This window comes from Andrena cerasifolii, chromosome 2 (assembly GCF_050908995.1).
Source record: "Andrena cerasifolii isolate SP2316 chromosome 2, iyAndCera1_principal, whole genome shotgun sequence".
Taxonomy (NCBI): domain Eukaryota; kingdom Metazoa; phylum Arthropoda; class Insecta; order Hymenoptera; family Andrenidae; genus Andrena; species Andrena cerasifolii.
The window spans coordinates 10,057,941-10,078,056 of record NC_135119.1 but is presented as its reverse complement, the minus strand read 5'-3'; the positions used below and the strand labels follow the sequence as shown (position 1 = coordinate 10,078,056).

Sequence of the window (20,116 nt, the reverse complement as noted above, 5' to 3'; positions counted from 1 at the left end):
TTAACGCCGAGGTGAGCACTCAAAAAGCGCGCAACATTGTTGCATTACGTGATTTGATATTCGATAAACTTTACGCAAATTTGCTGTGAATTGTCTGGCTGGGAGGCGTCCTGTAATAAAGCACAGCGTTGTTCTCGAATCGCTGGAGGAGAACCAAACGACGAATAAACATCCATGCAGAAACGATCTGGATTCCTGGCTGTAAAACCGCGAACGGGTTGCGGTTTCGAGAACAGTGTGTGTTTTAAATCACGACACCGATCAGATATCGCACCTACTGCATTCAGCGACCTCGTGGTCTCCGTCCACCTTTTTTCCCTCGTTTCTTAAATCTTCTTTTTTTTTTAAGAACCGAGTGGAATTTTCACGCCGCGGTTTACAGGGACCACTAACGCGGTCGATACCGAGAAAAACATGTCCGTGGAGTCTGTTTATTTACAGCACCATTACTTGTCCGTGAACTGTATGGGTAGAGGGTGCTTTTTTTTATATGAACTTCTTTTCTGTCCTGAATTTAATTTTTACATCGCGATGAATGATTAAGTCTCTTTAATTCGTGAATATAATTATAACCCCCGAATACTGGATATTATTATTTAAATAGCGATTTTGGGGTGACAGTTGCCTTGTCTTGTATTGCTAAGCGTAGACAAAGGGGTCGACCGTAAATGGTGCATACAGTGGCTCGCATTAATATTCGGACACTTTTTAAAATCGCATAACTTTTTTAGAATTGGTCCAAACGACTTGAGTTTTTTTGAGAAGCTAGAAGGATTAGTTTGCTAAATGACATATTTGGTCGTTTTGAAAAAAAATTTATTTGGTCGGAACAGCGAAAAGAATAGTAAAGGTCGATTTTTAAACTTTGAACGCTGATTTCGGGAATTTTCGCGATTCTCGACCTTATTCTGCGATCTTTAAACGTTTGTAGCTGGGAGCAACGTTAACCGATTTTGATCAAAATTTTAGGCACGTATACAACTTACTGCAATCTACAAACGATTTTTTTTTTTTGAATTTTCATTACAAGCTCACAAAAAACAAGTTTAAAAATCGACCTTTACTATTCTTTTCGCTATTCCGACCAAATACATTTTTTTTCAAAACGACGAAACGCGTCAGTTAGCAAACTAATCCTTCTAGCTTCTCAAAAAAACTCAAGTCGTTTGGATTAATTCTAAAAAAGTTATGCGATTTTAAAAAGTGTCCGAACATTAATGCGAGTCACTGTACGTCGAAGCAGTAGTTTAATATCGTGGTGTGCAGAAATTCACGAAACGAGAAGCAAAGTGTTCGTGGCGTGAGTCAGAATAATGGCTCGGCTATATTATGCACATGCAACAATGCCCCGGGCAAGGATCATCTTTACAAAGCCACCGATCGGCTTTCTGAGTGGTACGTGTCAGGGACGCATCAAGAAATCCGCCCTTTGCTTTTGTCAGATCCTGTTCCAGCGCGCCCTCGGACGGAAATAATGTTGCAGAATGTTGTGGAGCATTGGTGTACCCGAACGAATACTGTATATTTAACTCTTTAACGGTGCCCCCTGCAAAACAAACGATAAAATGTTCCACGATTGGTAGGTTCTTGGGAGAGTTATTTCAGAACCCATTTGGAACCAAAAAAAAGGAATTATCTGTATGCTTAATACGCTTTTATTGGACGCAATATTTATTCAGCAAATTGTTAACAATAGAAGAAGATTAATTTAAAAAAATTTAAGAAGACACAGGGTTTAGAGCCATGTGTGGAAAAATAATGTTTCTGTAGTCAAGTGTTAAAGTTATATACATTGAAATTTCATTTCAAATAATAGTTGCTACGTTAAGATTTATTTATTTCAGGGATTTATTCGTAGAGATTTATTTATTTTATTCTTCTTCTGGAAAAGAACCGGGTGGAAAATCGCATTGAAAGTTGCATCGACGCATCCGTTCATAAATCAGCATACTTTTAGCATACTCAGTCTGATTACGGCACGCAGGATTTCCAGGTGACTGTTTATAGATGTCAGATGCCTATCAGGCGGCCACCGTTATCCAGGTATTCTTACGATCAATTAAGCGCAGAATCTATGGCTTCGTTTGTCCACATAGTTCCTTTTTTTAGGAATCTCTGTCCCTTTTCCTCATTCCGTGTTAATTGGAATTGATTAGGAAGACTTTTGTATCTTTCAGCCTAGATGCCGGAGAGTCTAAATAGGGCAATAGGGTCAAAATTATTCAGCATTTGAGATCGAGGTTAATGTATTATGACTACCGATTGCTTCCCTGCATTTACATAAAAGCAAGTATATCTGCTTCTTTAAATTTTAAAACTCCTACCAAAGTGTCTTTACTTCTATCGCTACTTCTCACAGAATGGACACGGAAAGAACGAATTTCCTTCTGTCACAATAACATTCCTCTTTGAACCACTGAAAAATTTCAACGCTTGTTAAAACGGTTACCGAAAGATGGTAACATTCTTACCCATCGCATTAATATTTCAAGACTATAAGCGAGTCAAGGTGGACAGACATTTTGGGCCTTAAGGGGGTATATCCGTTTGAATCCTCGGAAAATGTGTACATTTTGTGGATTTTTTTACAAGTCAACGGCTCGATGAAGATTTCCCGTTTTTTTACTATCTTTACATAGTATTATGAACTACCTTAAAAAAAAGTTTCAGTTAAAAAGCTATTGTTTTTCGGAAGTTATGCATACTTATCCGAAAGTCTCTCGATTTTAGACGGCTAAACGGTGGGCCTGAAAACAGCGGTATGTCGTGTCTGAAATCAAAAACAATAAAATCTTCTTATAAAGTATGTCAATAGCTATCGTCCAACGGGGCCGATTTTGAAAATTTTGAAAAATAAGGAAATGGTGAGAGATAAAAGGTAAAGTTACTTTTTTCTAAGAGAAAAGGCCACCTTATTTCTTTATAAATAATAAACGGGGAATCGGAATAAAAAAAGCCCTTGTTGGACGATGTGGAATCTTATTACGATCCTGCATACAAAATTGGAAGTGAATTGGTTGAACGTAGCGCGAGTTTTTAGGCCCACCGTTTCGCCGTCTAAAATCGAGAGACTTTTGGATATGTATGCATAACTTCCGAAAAATAATAGTTATTTAACTGAAACTTTTTTTTTAAGTAGTTCATAATACTATGTAAAGATAGTAAAAAAACGGGAAATCTTCATCGAGCCGTTGACTTGTAAAAAAATCCACAAAATGTACACATTTTCCGAAGGTTCAAACGGGTACACCCCCTTAAGGCCATGTAGGGAATGGCCAAAGACAAATCTGACAGCTTATACTTTTAAATAACCCGCTTCACAGATCAGTTGATACAAGCTTCAAATAGTTCACCACATTTTTAAACTTGGAGAAGGGATTTTGGGGAGACGGTACAAAGGATGTGTATTAGGGTGTGTCAATTTTTTCAATGTTTCAATTTTAAAAACGACTAGTGGACAAACTGTACAATTTCAGGTTTAAAATTAACCTCTACCTTTACATTTTGTGTAATACCCACATTATTTACCTACTTAGTTGGAATTTCATTTGAAATTATAGACAAATACCAAAATTACTAAAATTATAAAAAAAAATAATAATTGAGCTTATGAACCGTAACAGAAGCAAACAAGATATCACTTCTTCGGTGGACTTTGTTAAATAGCATTAAATTTACTACATAAATGACATATGGCTAGATCTGTTGCTAAAGTTACATGTATTTTAATTTTGTAATAAATACACATTTGCATACATTTCCACGCGAATGTAATAAATACTAATTTCCACATATTTTTGTTTTCATTCTCATGCTTTTATGTCAGCAACTTTAAGCAGTATATGAATATGTAGATTTTAGTTAAATCTTACTTAATTTTCACTTTTTTCAACTGTGATTTGAAGTAGCTAAACCTCACTCAAATCAATTTCTGAAGACAGTTTCAGAGTCAGGATTAAAAACAGTATTACTTTGTCAATAGTCATTTTAAAATTAAAAAAAAAATTAAATTTACCCATTAAATTCGCACACCCTAATAGAAATATATTATTCTTCAAACTTTCCTATTGGCTTCAGATATTTATGGTGAACAGTGCACCTTGACAGAATCCTCCAGAATTAAGTCCTCCACTCTGTCTTCATTGAAGGCTGACGGTTGTCCAGAAGGTGGCTCGTCAGAGATCTGAAAATCGAAAACCGTATTCGAGCTGTTCTCTCTGCAACGGAGTCTCCTCCATAAATGGCACATATGTTTCGAGCGGCTTGGGACGTGGTACAACTCGATTAAACTCGGATAACAGCAGCTGCCCGAAATGTTCGTATTTATCATCTTGGCACCCAGAATTTTAAATTCACAGCAAAGAAATGAAAAGCCAGATAAGGAAATCTTCAACATATTAAAACACATAAAACTACAAGCTTTACAACAGTACGAACACGAACCCACCATTCAAACAATGTTAATGGAATAATAAACCAAATAAACAGACAGAGTAGCGAAGTTAAATAAAGTCGTTTAGAAACAGCGGGACTTATTGGACTCTATTTCAGCTTATATTTCATATGAATCCGGTCCCCAGCTTCGACACTCCCTCCAATCCCCTCCAGCCAGTGTATCTCGCAAGCTCGTGGGTGCCCGAGCAGATGGGCCGCCGAGGCCCAAACTTAAGCCACCAGCGGACGAAAAAAGCCCGCAGAAAACGGATTGCATTATCGTGTTACCGATCGCGCGTTAAAACGCGGCGAGGTAAACAGTGAAGGGGAACCGGTTCCCCGAAAGCGTCCGCGCGGCCGCTGGGCCCGCTGCCTGGGCCCGCGTAGGCGAGAGCAGTGCGCGGCCGTAGATGCTCCGTGGCCCGCCGAAATTAGAGGAATGTCAGCTCGGCGGAGGCGATCGGTTTCGCGCCTTGTCCGCCCCTGGCCACTGCATTGTGGTTTATTCGACGGGCAGCGGAGCAACCGGCGCGGCGGCGGCGAACCGCGGGCCCCTGGTACTTACAGAAAGTGTAGAGAGCAGCGCGCGCGGGCAACAAAGGAAAAAAGCCACACGCTGCAAGGAAGAGAAGAAGAAGACCGTGTGGCAGACCAGCCGGCATTCGAGCGGCAACCAGCCAGACCTGACCGTACCTGGCGAACAAGACGATGCTGCTGGTCAATGAACCGTGGCACCACGCGACTATACACGCGCGCATCACGGCCCCCTCCTCCCCTTCTCCTGTGCGTACACGCGTCGTCCTCCTCCTGTATCCTCTCGTTATTACGCGCGATACGACCCACTGATGGGTCGATCGAATCGATGCGGCCGGAATAAAGGCAAGATGGCCCGTCGCAAGAAGCGCCGCGGAATGGTAATCGAGGGAATAGAACGAGGATGCAGGAGGTGTTGCATATGGCGCGTGTTTGCGAGGGTGTGTCGCAGGGGATGGATAGAGTGGTAGTTTGGTTAATGGAATGTTTTTGCTCGAGTGAGGTATTTATTTTTTAGTAGTTCAACTGTTGGCTGGTGAATGGATTGGCAGTCCATCGATGTGCCGGATGGTGGGCCAACTTTGACTTACTTAGAAGGGTTTTGCATTCATTTTGGATCTCGTGCTGCTTAATATTCGTAACGGGTGATAGGGGAAGTTTGTGTTTTCGGTTTCGTTCAGTTTCATATCGAGGGAACGCGGTTCTTACCAAAGGCAACCGAGGACGATTACTTACTCGTAGGGAAAACAACCCCGGCTGTTCTTTATATCCCGAAAATCCCGGGATTCGATGTAACTAATCCTGAGAATTTCGGGATTTTTTGAACATCAGAATTACTTTATGAACACCTGGGAAATATAAAAGAAAACGGAATAAATAAACATAGTCATTTCATAATAATAACTCCTCCAACTTCGGTCGCCAAAATTTCCCTGATTCAAGATTGCACGGGGTCCCTATTCGACGGGACTCTCTGAATTAATATGGAATAATCGAAATAATGGAAAATAGAGGTGATCAGAAGTGTCCCCACCTTCTTCCCACATTCTGGCATCCACGTTTGATCCAGAATCGTCGTAACTCCCCTGCCACCGCACCGAGCGACTACAAATAGCGTTGCCTGCGCGGATGATTGTTGAGAGTAGAGGGTAAAAATCGGATGATGCATTGCCGTTGGCCAGGAACTCCCGAAGCTCGTGTCGGTGGCTCGTGCAGCTCGCATGCAACGTCCTCCTCCCCCCGGCCGTGGCAAAGAATAAGCCGTTCTTTCTCTCGCTTGAGCGATAGCATCGTCGTGACCCTCGGAGCGGTCGCCTCCAAACCCTGACGCGCTATGGTTGACCCATCGCGGTCGCCGTTGTCTACGGGCGTATATCGACGTGCCTTCGCCGCGGAGGCGCGTCGTGATCGCGCCGCTCAGGGTCAACGAAGGCTAGAACAGTGAAAGCAAGAGGAGCGCGGCTCGGATGAATAGGCTCGGCGCACGAGGGGGGTTCAACAGCCTGAATAAATATATAATAAATCACGCGTAATGCATTATGCTAAACGCCGCGACGTCATTGCCAGCCGACGTGCACTATTTCCACCGCGCGGGAATAACAGAAAAGCGGGAAAATTAATATCCCCGACTGAACGCGTCATTGAGGGTTGCGCGTACGAGGAAGTGGGTATCGCGGAAGCGAGCAACCTCGTAGAGAGGAATGGAAGTGCGTAATCTATGCAATAGGCGAATAGTGATGAATGTGACGTTTACTGTTAGTATTGTCATCATTTACGGCTCTTCGTTTAGTGCCGGCGGTCCGAGCTGTTGGAAAGCTGCCGAGCGTTCCAGCAGGTTTTGTTTCTTGCACGTTTGCAATCTTTTGGTCCCCAACGGAAACACTTGCCTCTGAGTTTTTAATCATCCGCGGTATTACCATCGCCGTTAACTACAGCCCCATCTTATACGAACCTCGGCTGGTCATATAATTCTCAATCAGCGTCTGTGACGCAAATAATAGCGCGCAGGACCACCCTGCTGTAACGTTCTTCGTTACAGTATCGTTGCCACAGTTCCCCACTAAATTCCAATTTACCCGCAGGACTCGGGCGACTTTATGAATCCCTCGCGTGCGATCGTCAACAGTGAATACCGGGGGATTAAACTTTAAGCCACTCAGAGGCGAATGGAGATGAGAAAGGGTCGCTCCGTCGACTGGCCGTCGCTAGATTTATCCCTGACGAGAGGAATCCTCTTTCTATTAGGCGGCCCCTGAAAAACGCTCGCCGGTAATACGCGCGATCCTCGGATCATCGACGTCACTGCGCGAAACCGATACGCGGGCTGGGTGTATTCGCCGCGGGACACCAGCGGCAAATTGCCCGCGCAAACAGAGAAAATAGAGGCCTGGAATACCGTGGAAGCTGGTATGCGAGTCATTCCGCGTCAAATGCCACGAGATTTGACGCGATAGTCGCTACATCTCTCGTACTTTCCTCTTCGTCTCTTTTCCAAGGACGCTGCATTAACCCCACGGCAAGGAGGTCGCCGGTCATCCTCCCGTTCACACGGAAGAAGGCTCGCGTATTCCGGGGAACCCATATCGCGCCTGTAATTAAGATGCTACCGAGAACCGGCGGATATTGGTCGGGAACAGTGCGGTGCAAGTACATCGAACAACTGTTGAACTCCTCGTGAATTTGTGTGGGGATAAGTAAAGTGTTTGGAGGACCGTAATGAGGTGAACTATTCGACGTTTTAGAGCTAACGTTCAATGTAGGAAATATTTATTGTACAGATATTGGTGTGATTTCAAATCGTGCCGAGATTAAAATAGATCAGGTGCCTGTACAGTAGATCAGTGGTGGAGAACCTTTTTATCTGCGCGTGCAGAAAATTTATAAATAATATTCATCGAATTGGTGACGTGCCGGCATCCTTAAGGGGTTACCTACCGTCAGGAGGTGGAAAAAGAAACGAATCTTTGGGAATTTATTTCAGAAAGTACATGCATATTTCTATGCATTGGCTTTTGAATTGAGACGAAGGACACTTTAACAGGTTATTATGTTCTGTTTTGGTATAGAAATATTTAGTTATTGCACACGTTATGTGAAAAACGCGTTTAAAGTTTTAGATACCGTTTTTTTATTTTTTTTTTTAATGTTGCCTAAATATGTACAAACATAGACATAAAGTTTTCAGTTAATATAATGTGAGGGTTTTTCTTAAAAAAAGTCCCAAATATATTACGCTCCTTTTCAGGCCGCAAAGTAGGGAGACCCCCTAGTAGAGGAAACAATTAATAGAAAAGTAATCATTACCGAATTCTATTTAGACAAGTTTAAAAATTAACATAGAAATTCATAGGAATGAACTCGTGACATGACATAGTACAGTAAAAGCTGGCCAAAAATATTTTAGTGTATGTAATCATATACCAATTATTTTAGATTAACGTACAGATATTAATGACATCACCTGCGAATCATTTACGTGCCAGCAAAATTTCTCTGCGTGCCGTAGGTCCGCTATGGCTGCAGTAGATCATTGTTGAACAGTGGAATATCGAACGTATTTGCCAGTGGTTACCACCTTGCGTTCCCGTATCCCTCGTAGAAATGATATTTGCGACTCGGTAAACATGTCAATCGCGGAGGTAAAGCGTGCACAGGCACGTGAACGACCCCAAAGTGGAGAGTCCAGGTAATGGAGATGTGAACGTAGCCGGAGGTACCAGCCAGCGAAGCTTATCGTGGGCGGTTCCCTTCAGGGTGGGTAACGTCGCGCACTACATCACAAAACGTCTATTCAATTTAGATCAGCCCCGCTTGTATTCGCGTGTACGCGCTCGCCACTTGTCCGGATAACCGTCGCCGATATGCCATTTTGCGGATTCGCGTCTCGAAACCACGCGATCCCCGTTTCTCTGCCCACTTCCGTCAGCTATTACGTTTACATTTTTCAACACTGCGCAAACTTAAACGGGACATCGTTATTCACTCAAGGAGTATACAGTGAAATCCGGGAGACGCGGTGGAGCCGGAGAGTTGGTCGAGTCACTTACACCCCCTTAGAGTGAATTTGGGAAGCAAAAAAACATTGCGTTGTAATCAGGAGAAATTCCTTAGATATTCACAAAGTTTTAGAATTTTTTGAATTTCCGGGTTCGGGATGTTCTCTTGCGAGAAGGGAAGTCTTCCATCTAAATTCATACAGTATGGTAAATTCAGCGAGAAGTTGAACTTGTTATAAACACCAAACTCTAAATAGGTAACTTGATAGGCGACCTTATACCTATCGTATGAGCTATCAATCTTAATTCTATATTCTGTACTTCTTAACAGTACACTTTAAACCGTCCATTATTCATATCTGCGCCAAAGGGTACTGTCCGTTAACGAATATTATTATTATTATTATTATTAGTAGTAGTAGTAGTAGTAGTAGTAGTAAACCAACCCCAAATTGGATGATTCTAAAATCACAATCTTCACCTTTCTACGTGATCTATCACCTCCCAGCACTGATACCAAAGAAATCCCAAACTGACGATCCATCCCCCCAGAAATCTGCCCCATGCAAGTACTAACCCTTCTCAACCCCCACCTGTCGCTTCCTCGATTACGTTTCCCCTGAGAAAAACTGAATCAATTAATCAATGTATCCAACGAGAACAGAGGGAAATCAGCGATCAACGATTCATTGTCGTTTTGCCCGATTTCATTGGTACTCGATTTGCCTGGAAAGTTGCGCGCGCGTTCATCCCTGCCCCTTCCGCTCTCCGCCGTCGCGTTCCCGGTAATCCCGACGGTGATCGACAGGCGGCGGAGCACGCCGGGGCATTTGATCGATCGATATTGAAACGAGCCGCGTTCGACGAGGCTGTTCCATCAATCGAGCTGCGTGTTTTCAGCATGGAAACTCGGCGCTGCACGAAGCGTCCTGGCGGGGCTACAGCCGAACCGTGGCCGCCCTGGCGAAGGCGCTCGGGACTCAGCGCGCGCCCCTGCACGCGAGGAATCTCGCTGGATTCGCGCCGCTTCACCTCGCCTGCCAAAACGGGCACAACCAAAGCTGCCGCGAACTACTCCTGGCGGGGTGCAATCCCGACCTTCAAAACAACGTGAGTAATAGGCCCGGCCTGCGTCCACACGCGCTTCTCCCTTCACAACTGGACACGTTTATCGCGCTTAAACGCCAGCGATTAAAATATACGATCCTCGACTCGGCCTGGTTTTTGCGCAGCTTCCGTTGCGCGGCGAAGAAGCTCTGTGTGTTGGAATTTAAATGCCCGTCGGGGAGGGAGGCGTAGTTTGCTTTACGTTTTGATTAGTAGGTAGAGTCGTACAATGCTTGGTGCGAGAGTGTGTTGTATTTTACTTTTTTAGTACGGCGATACACCCCTGCACACTTCCGCGCGATACGGCCACGCGGGCGTCACGCGGATCCTGATCTCTGCGCTCTGCCGCGTCTCTGACCAAAATAAAGTAAGTGAGAATCACGTAGGTATTCATTTCTTCGGTGTTTAGAATTTTCTATAGATTTCGAAGGGAAGCAATCTACGATGTTACCTCCACTTTTTCGCGACTCTTCGAACTCCCACCAAAGACTGTATGTACCTATATCGCGGGCGCGGCGGGAAAATTTACCAGGTCCATTTTTGTGCAATTCATATTTTACCACCATTAAGCTCACAACTGTTTATACATCGAAGCATATGGGCTGACGCGTTAATGAATTGTCACTTCTTTCTCCTCTCATATCTCAGAAACTAATTGTCACCTCAACTTGAAAATTTCGAGTGATTGATGTCACAGCATAAGCTATCATTTGGCATAAAATTTAGTTCCAAAATCGTGGGACCCAAAAAGGGGCTATTTCTTGGGACACTCTTTGGGGATGTGAAAATAGTTAGTTGGTAATTTCTGAATATTACATTTTTTATACAACAACAGGCTTTTGCTATTCAAAAAATAGCTAGAAAAATTTTCACTCACTGTCAAAAATTATATTTTAAAATAATTATTTATAATTATTTAATTTATATTTATAAAGTGCGGTAAAAATCATTGTTGCTCAGAGCAGTGGAGGAGCTAGATCGAGCCTATGCGCTCTTGCAAACCGTCGCACACTGCCAAAGCACCCGCTCGAGTTCCTCCTCCCAAAGCTTCACACATTCGTTCACCCCCGCATGATACTTCCCCCTCGTTCCCTCTGATACTCGTCCCGAGCCAAAGCCGTACTTATCAGCCGTGATTTCCAACCGTAGAACGGCGACACGGCGCTGCACATCGCGGCGGCGATGGGCCGTCGAAAGCTGACGAGGATCCTGCTGGAGGCAGGCTGCGACCGTAGCCTGCGTAACAAGCAGGGAGAGACCGCGAAGGACATAGCGCGACGCAAGAACCTCGCCGAGATACTGGAGATAATCGGTAAGGCGCGGAGCAAGAGCAGGACGCGCAGCAAGAGCCGAGAGGAGGACGTGGCGGTCGTGGTGGACAAGGTGGATAAGGCGGACAAGGTGGACGGGAAGAGCGGCGGCAAGAGCGAGAAGAAGCGGGAGAAGGCGGGTAGCGGAACCAGCGGCAGCAGGGACAGTTGCACGAAGAAGGAGAAGAAGAAGTTAAAACCGTCCGGTGGCAAGCAGAACAGGGTCCACTTCGAGAAGGCGGTGATGGGGAGGCAGTGGTCCCCATACGGCTGCCACTACTACCCCGACCCGGAAGCATTTCCCCAGCCCCGTTTGGACTCCCTGCCCCCGGACCCGTTGGCCCGCGGCGAGCAGTACTACCTGGACCTGGCCGGGAACATCAGGAAGGGCCCAGTGGGGGTGGGTTACACGTGCTACTGTGCTCCGTTCTTCCGGCACATGGAGGCTAAGCTAGAGAGGGACAAGGCGGAGCTGAAGGCGCACATAGACCAGGCCCACGAGAGGCTCGACCTGAAGGTGGCTAATCTAGAGAGGAGGACCAGGGGACAGATCTCGGAGCTGACCAGATGCGTGGCAGCGGAGAGGTCCAGGTGCGACGAGAGGCACGTGCACCTCCAGCAACGGCTCGCGCGCGGCGGCAGAGGCAGGCACAGCGAGAGACCAGCCAAAGCAGCGTTCAGCGGGGAACACTCGTGCCCACCAGCCCGTGCCAGGTCGCTGGAGGACCTGCTGGACGACAGACCGCACGAGAGGAGCTTCGAGATACCTGGCGAGACTACCATCCACCGCGGCAGCTTGGACGACCTCGATATACCAGCCATACCGAGGCTCAGCAAGTCCATGAGGGACCTACCCTCCGGCTCCGGCGTCTCCAGGTCAACCCTGAGGGTCCTCGACGTGCCTGCCAGGCTCAACGAGACTTTCGACGGGGTGATCAAGCAGGACCGCAGCTCGCCTCTCGGGGCCGCCTCCTCGCCGTCCATCGGCTCCAGGCAACAGGTCCATCAGCAACGCGTGAGTGTGTAATCGCTGGTAATTCCGCTGGTCACCGAGTGGCCACGGAGGTGTTGATTAAGCCGCGGGTTTAATGACACCCCTTGCGCGCGAGGGAAATCAAACCGACGCGGCTTGTCGACTTTGAATGGAGTCCTGGGTCTATTAACGGGACGGAACTGGAGGCGAAACGGGTTCTTTTCAAGCATTTCTATTTGCCCCTTGTATCACTGCGCAGCGAAACAATTCTTCTCGCTAATAAAGTCTTTCGCATCGTAGTTTAGAATCTAGAGTAAACGCGAAGGTAGAATTGACATTTTTTAATTTTATGGGTGTTGGAATTATGAGTGCGATAGGTAGAGCTTCTTAAATTACCTTCGTAGACGTTTATAAATATTTTACGCCGGGTGTGTTAGGAAAGGAGAAGTTCCTCTAATAAATCTGTTCGGAATTATGAAAAGTTGCCGTTCTGAATTCCTCAGGATCTTTCGTCTCGGGACCACGGCATGGGCTCCTGCCAGGAAGAGGGCAGCGCGACGCGGAAGAGCGAGGACACCTCCAGCGAGTGGAGGTCCTCCGGTCGGCGGAGCGTTCACGAGATGATCAAGCGGTTTCAGCAAGTACCTGGCATGCATAACGGGTGGCGAGGCGCACGCTCAGGGAGCAGCGAACCGACTAGCCCCGAGCATAGCCAGTGCTCCCAAAACCAGAGGGTTCAACCACAGGGTGGCGTGGGAAATGGCTGGCATGGAGAAGGTGAATTTGAATCTTAAGCAATTTGACAAATTTCTGTGAAGTTTCGGTGCTTCTTTATCGTTCAATGTCCCCTCTAGCTCTGGGATCAAATAGCTTCTGGATAACAACAGTGAAATCAGTATTGCATTAGAGAGAATTAAATTTATTGTAGTCGAATATGATCCAGTGACACGCGCGAGTTCTCTTTGAAATTATCGCCACAACCGTTGAACATAGGTAACGATAGCGAGAGCAGCGAGGGGGAGGACGACGAGCAACCGGAAGCACTTAGCGGAGGGATCGCTGGGAAAGGAGTGATATCGGAGCACGTGCATTACAACAGTATCGCCAGAATGCCATTTAGGTCCCGTAATGCGGTTTATAGCCCGACACCGCCTTTGCACGATGCACACAATGATTCAGGGTATAGCACTCGCATGTATGGTTCAAGCAAGGGTGCTTCACCTTCGTTATCAGGTAAAAATAGTGTCCTGTTACTTGCGTCCATAGCACTATTCTAATAGAACTCAAGCTATCTTTTTATACAAATTTATCTGTTTGTCGTAATACCCTTATCTATATTTCTACACCCTTGTATGTACCTATACATATTTTTATAAATGTCTGTGCCTCTCGACATCACTATAGTAATATTATCTCACGTCCGGAGTTTCATTTTCATCATAGAACAAGTATTTTTTTTTTTTTTTAAAAAAGAGCAGATAGTAAGTTCGTACGTTTCAGGTCAATTGGAATGCGACGTGATTCTCCCAACCGCCCCAAACGCATTTCCCAGCGGTGAGCAGCTGGCCGCGCTGTTAGAACAACCAAGGAACCACGATCTCACGGTCTACGAATGCGGTGCCGACAACGTTGTCATTAACATCGGAACCGCGAGCCTCGTTTAAAACGTGGAGCGCATCATTTAAATGGCACGACGTTTCGCGTACTTCCAAAGACATCCATTCTCCATGACTTAGCGATACCTAGGTACTCAGGTGTTTACAAAATAACGAAACTGTCGTGTATAAACATTTATTCGGTATTAAGCGATTTTGTACAAAATGCCCCTTGCTTCAGAGACCGAGGAGGCGTTATCGTTTTGTAAATAGTCTATAATTATTATACTTTAGGATATAAGCTTGTGGAATTGTAGACTCTCGCTGAAGGTTCATCCAAATTTCTATCCCGGCACGTATTTATTTGAAGAGGCACCGAAGGCACCGAAGTGGATTTTATAAATGTAATTTTAAGAAGACAAGTATTACGAGCAGTGGCGCACTCAGGATTTAATCGTAGGGGGAGCAGGGTTGATCGGGTAAAAATATTTTTAATCCAAGTTCAGTGAAATTCTTTAGGTGATTATACAAATTTATTTAAAGAATAAAAGTCAGCTTTCTTCGCTTTTTATAAAGTCCCTTCTTTGGGGGTGTCAGGACCCCTGGAGCCCCCATCTGGGTGCGCCACTGATTACGAGATGTATTTTGTAAAAATTGAGTAGATGATAGAGAAGACTGTTGTCCGGTTAAAGACCATTGCGCATTTTGGCGAAGCGCAGCGTGGCAAAGCAAATCGAATCGAAGGAAATTAATAATGACTAATTAATTATCGCTGCGCTTCGGTCTAGTATACGCGGCTCCATAAGAATCAATTTTATTGTTTACAAACTTTTCTCTTCGTATCGCCGCGCTTCGCCAAATTGCGCGACGGCATTGTTACTTCTTTTATCGACGTGTTTATGTATATCGTTCTTTTAGAAGGAGAGATCATGTCGTCGTCTCTATTGTAGGAAGCGTTGTGTATTTACACGTAGGTTGCCATGTACTCATTGAGCTATAAAATACCTGGAGAGTGAACTGAGCAATGACGGCCGGTCCGAGAAAGAGGGAAGATAACGGGCGAACTTATCTCTGTCTCACAACAGGCTATGGATGTATAGTGCATGGGAGTGAAATTACCCGCGCACAACATAAATTCATAACCACAACATAACACAGATAGTACAGATCAAAGAGGATAAGATAGAGTGAAAGCATCCCATAAGAGCCCGTGTTAAAAAGTAATATACGAGATTCAGCGCCCTCTGGTGAGGCCCTCGAAATTCCGATAAAAGAGGCAAGATTTAAAAATTTTAAAGTCAGAAATGAATGAATTAAAATATTAATTAAAGCAGAAATAATGAAAAGAACTGTAAATTTGATATTATGTTAAAATTTATGATGAATTATGTTATGAATATTACAGACATATTACATACATTACGTTACATATACATACATAAATAAAACATAATGAAGTTGATTAATTTTTAAAATTATACATAAAGTATAAGTATAAGGAAGTAATTGAAGGTGAAAAGAGATTTCTTTATTGATACTAATTTCATTAACTTCGTTATTTAATAACATCGAAAGTTCGGTTATTGCTTGAAATCATTATACGTACATCATTAAATTTACAGGTTATGAGAAAAAGTGGTGATTTTTGTCTTTGGCTTGTGATCTATGGCATCCTTTTTTAACGCGACAACGAACCATTTTCTACACTTTCATCACCAATCCACGAATATCCCAAGCCCACTACAAACAGCTACAAATGGCTATCAATGGCTACAAACAGGTGTCAAAGTTTGGCTTGGCTTGGCTTCTTTACCTCCCACTCTGCTACCCGCAAAACTGAATAATATTGAGCCTGAACAGACAGGTTCAGCCGTTATCTTCTATTTCCCTCGGACCGCTGTCGCCTCTACTTCTTCCCACTGCTGTTCACTCTCCACGTATTTTTATAGCTCAATGCATGTACTACAGAATTAGGTTAAATTATATCTATTTATTATATACGTGTATCATAGTATGTACATGCTTTTCTTTATTCACAATATTGTCACGTTAATGGTAAATATCTCGGTTTAGTCTCGTACGATTAATTACAGTTTAATTCTCTCGTTGCAAATCTGAAATGTACTCTGCAGCGATAGACGTGATTAAATAACAAACGATACTTTCGCAAACTATCGTGCCGTTTTATTTATAATACAGACGGTGAAGCGTACTCTGCTATCGATGAATGATACAAAGGTATGCCCGTTAAAGAGTTCGAATTAGCGTTACAGATTTCCACAACGACGTAATCCCCATTCTTTACGGGCCTCTTGATGTCAGAGCCTCGTTCAGTTGCCGCTTCCATATTCTGAATCAAAACCCTCGTGTTACCATCATTTCTTCCCTGAAGGTACTCGGTCGTACGTTTACTGACCTAAGGTTCAAATCAAAATTAATTAAAACCATTTCAAATACTACAGAGCCTACCACAGGGGCGGATTTGTACATATATAGGCTAAGTAGGCTGCAGTCTAGGGCGGAAAATTTTGGGGAGCGGCAAATTTTGGGGAGCGGCAAATTTTCGGAAGCGGCAAATTTTGGAGAGCGGCGAATTTCGAGCGAATGAAATTGAAAAAGGATAGATACAGAGGCTTGGGACAACTTTAAAAACAATTAACTTTTTTATCATCTAGCAAATTAGCAATAACTCATACGTCAGTGGTCATATTCAATTAATTTTCAAATTGTCTCAATTCTTTTAAATTAAAATATTTGATGATATTTCACGGAAAGGGCGGCAGACGCTTGTTAGCCAAGGGGCACGAAATCTCCAAATCCGCCTCCGACATACTATTATTGTTACACTACGATTGTATTATTCCGAATTCGATAAAATTATTTTACCCCGTCGACAAGTACAAGCTGCAGCTGTCCAATCTGTAATTTATTCGCTTTCTCTACTTCACTCCTATACAACGAAATCATCCTACCGAGACGATCCTTCTTCACGCTCTCTTCCACGTCGTCCTTTAAACGGCGATGTGCAGTAGTTTTCTGAAAGTAAGGAACAGTTTTATAGCAATAAATACCTGTAGTCCCTGTTGCATAATTGTAATTTACAAAGTATTATCCAATACGAACTGGAACAGATGTATACAAGTGTGAGTTACCTCCCGCATGCTGTACAAGAATAAGAAAGCTTTATTGTATTTCACGAGTTTTATCAGTGATAACGTATCTTCAAACTCTTCCTCCGTTTCCCCACAGAATCCAGCAATAAAATCACTGGAAAGATATATATTTGGGAGGATGTCGCGTACATGGTGTACCAGCTCCAAGTATGCTTCTCTCGTGTATCCCCTTCTCATTCTCTCCAAGACCGTAGAATTGCCACTTTGTGCGGGCAGGTGAATTTCGTTGCAAATATTCGGCCTCTCGGCTATCAGTTGCAGAACTTCGTCGGGGAAGTCCTTGGGATGTGGCGATGTGAATCTAAAAAATGATTCTCAACGAACGCTGCATTTCGCAGAGGTGAACAGCTGTAGATATAAATATACACAATCTGTACCTTATCCTCATTTCTGGATTAATAAGCGACACCTCGTCTAACAGGTCGGAAAATCTGCGTCCCCCTTTCTTCTTTTTGTATACCGTTTTGAAACCCTTCGCGAGATGTGTCTCTGCATTAGGAGCTGTATAAAACTCTGATCGTGACGTGTCTCTGTAACTGTTCACATTCTGCCCGAGAAGCACTACCTCCTTTACACCTTCATCGGACAACGATTGAATTTCGGCGACTATACTGTCGATCGGTCGTGATCGTTCTCTTCCTCGCGTGAACGGCACGATGCAGTATGTACACATGTTATCGCAACCTCGCATTATTGTACTAAAAACACCAGTACAGAATATTATATTCACAGTGCAGACCAGGGCTGTGGAGTCGGAGTCGCGGAGTCGGAGTTCAGAAGGAATTTCTGATTACCGGAGTCGGAGTCGAAAAAATATATGCCGACTCCAACACCGACTCCATATTAGTAAATTTTATAAACATCCGAGTCTGTTGACCTCTACATGTTTACACACGCTCGCGATATATTTTTGTTTAACACTCGCACGACGAATGCAGGGCCATTGTGGCCCAACTTTCAAAGTCAGACTCCGACTCAGTTCTTAGATTACAATCGCGGCGATTGCTTTAGCTTTTTATACTGTAGATATATAATATATACAAACATACTATATATTAAATATTAGTAATTTAGTTATATATATATATATAAAAAAAAGAGGAGTCGGGGTCGGAGTCGGGAGTTTTGACTGCCGACCCCACAGCCCTGGTGTACACTACGTGTTGCAAGCTAATACTGTGGAACACGATCATTTCGTTCGTTCATAAAATAGGATGAGTCATTACACAAAAGCCCTTTTGGAGTCTGGATCCAATCGTACCGGCGTAATGTCTGCATACGTTTCGTCGAATGACAGGAGGACATTAACAGCAGTTTCGTGATCCGGTGCAGAGAGAAGCCTTGGTAAGTCCTTGTAACTATCTGGTCCAGCTATTACGTCAACGAGCCGACCTCGGTCTAATATTTTCTCCTTTAATCGCTCCGCCATGCATCCTGCGTGTAATAAATCAAGTCGTTGCAAGGTCGCCCTGTCGCATTATTTACAAACTGGTAGAAATTCACAGTTATACCTAATAAGCCGATCTTCATAGATTTCTTTCTCTTTCTGATACCATTCAACGTCTGTAGCTTGTTCCATATCTTCTGTTCGGCGCTATCTCTGATGGAACACGTGACGAGTAGAACTATATTCGCTTCCTCTATACTTTCTACTTTCTTGTATCCGTTCGATTTCAGAATTGACCAAATCACCTCCGTGTCGTTAACATTCATTTGGCAACCGTAAATTTCAAAATAAACTGAAATCGAAATAAGAGTATTCTCTTAATATTATTAGCACTTTGTAAGTGGTTTATTGATTTATAGTCTCTGTAAGTATTTACCCTTTTGGTCACTGCCATCGATACTTTTAATGTAAGGGATATTCGGTACGATGATAGGATCGATAACATCTATACGCTCATGAGTCATGAAGTTTTTTAACGAGGGGCCATTCTTTGACAGCTCTCTGAATTCTGTCAGGTCGGTAGCTTTTTTATTAACCTCTTTAGACGCTTCTAATTCAGCAGCAGTCAAATGTAACATTTGACATTGTTGGAAATTGCAAAGAAATGCATTCTTATATTGAACGAAACGTTTTTTAATAAAACATTCGCCTAACAATTTATGACACGCTTTCGAGGATTTAATTTGTTTGAACGAATTCAAGACAAATATGATGCTGCTCATGGTTAATGATATTATAGTATTACGCTACAATGTCTTGCAAACCAATGGTGAATTATAAATAAACACTGTTGAACTACAGATTAGTGGGAACAACTTTTATTCATATTATTTTCGTTAAACAACAATGTGAACAAAGAATGTCAATGTAATGAAAACATTTGTTGCTTTCTTTTTTAATTTACTTGCTTGAACGCATATATGTAAATAGGTTGTGTACAAAAGCCAGCAGTTTGAAGGCTTTAGTTCATGATATCTCGATGTTTTCGGAGGAAAAGTGCTCTTTTAATGAAATTTTTATAGCAAATGGATAGTTTGCATTTTATCATTGAAGAAAGACACTTCTATACGTAATCGTAATGTTATGTATATCATGTATATAATTGTGTTCATAGCAGTTCATAGACGAAGGAACGCTTCCCATCTACCGGCGATACCTACGAAGTACACTGGACGGTAGAAGTATATTAATACCTTGTGAGCAGTACAAAGGCCGGTATTCATAGTTGCTACTTATTCTTAAGCAAATGCTTAAGCATTCGGCATCCTTTATTAGCTACTAAGTTAGTAGAGGATGCCGCATGATTGCACACGATTACAAAATCATTTTCTGTTTTTAAACATTCTTCAGTTTCTGAAAAAGTCTTATAAGTAATGTAACTAGCTTATGTAATCTATGTAATCGGAAAGCCTGTCTCGACCACCAGCCGAGAGTGGAGGGAAGCGCGAAGGAAGGGCCAAGGACGGAGAGAGGGCTAGAGAACAACCCACTGACGAAGCTTGAAGGACATCACCGTTTTGATTAGACGAAAGGCCTAAGGAGGAACTT

The 20,116-nt window shown here is 43.5% G+C and overlaps 2 protein-coding genes across 3 annotated transcripts in view; one reads left to right on the top strand and one right to left on the bottom strand.

The window, feature by feature from the left end:
• Dgo (ankyrin repeat domain containing protein 6 diego) overlaps positions 1-17,139 on the top strand; it is a 203,419-nt gene extending 186,280 nt beyond the window's left edge. The window contains exons 5-10 of one of the 2 annotated variants that reach the window (XM_076830633.1): positions 9,864-10,073; positions 10,339-10,452; positions 11,220-12,395; positions 12,857-13,130; positions 13,347-13,586; positions 13,854-17,139. In XM_076830633.1, coding sequence (XP_076686748.1) covers positions 9,864-10,073; positions 10,339-10,452; positions 11,220-12,395; positions 12,857-13,130; positions 13,347-13,586; positions 13,854-14,017 — 2,178 coding nt within the window. In that variant the 3' untranslated portion in view covers positions 14,018-17,139. The remainder of the gene's footprint in view (positions 1-9,863; positions 10,074-10,338; positions 10,453-11,219; positions 12,396-12,856; positions 13,131-13,346; positions 13,587-13,853) is intronic. The other variant, XM_076830634.1, reaches the window with a different exon arrangement.
• On the bottom strand, positions 15,919-19,658 carry LOC143378716 (CDK5RAP1-like protein). The gene is made up of 7 exons (XM_076830644.1): positions 18,945-19,658; positions 18,633-18,860; positions 18,348-18,555; positions 17,499-17,819; positions 17,101-17,422; positions 16,835-16,984; positions 15,919-16,364 (listed from the first exon to the last, which is right to left on the bottom strand). The coding sequence occupies exons 1-7, from the start codon at positions 19,288-19,290 to the stop codon at positions 16,137-16,139; spliced, it is 1,803 nt and encodes a 600-aa protein (XP_076686759.1). The 5' UTR covers positions 19,291-19,658; the 3' UTR covers positions 15,919-16,136.
• Between the last annotated feature and the right edge of the window lie 458 nt (positions 19,659-20,116).

Coding starts and splice junctions, on each gene's coding strand:
- LOC143378716 (XM_076830644.1), bottom strand. CDS start 19,290: ATGAGCAGCATCATATTTGTCTTGAATTCGTTCAAACAAATTAAATCC. Junction 17,820..18,347: donor GACTCCAAAAGGGCTTTTGT/GTAATGACTCAT, acceptor TGGTGTTTTTAG/TACAATAATGCGAGGTTGCG. Junction 17,423..17,498: donor AATCCAGAAATGAGGATAAG/GTACAGATTGTG, acceptor ATCATTTTTTAG/ATTCACATCGCCACATCCCA.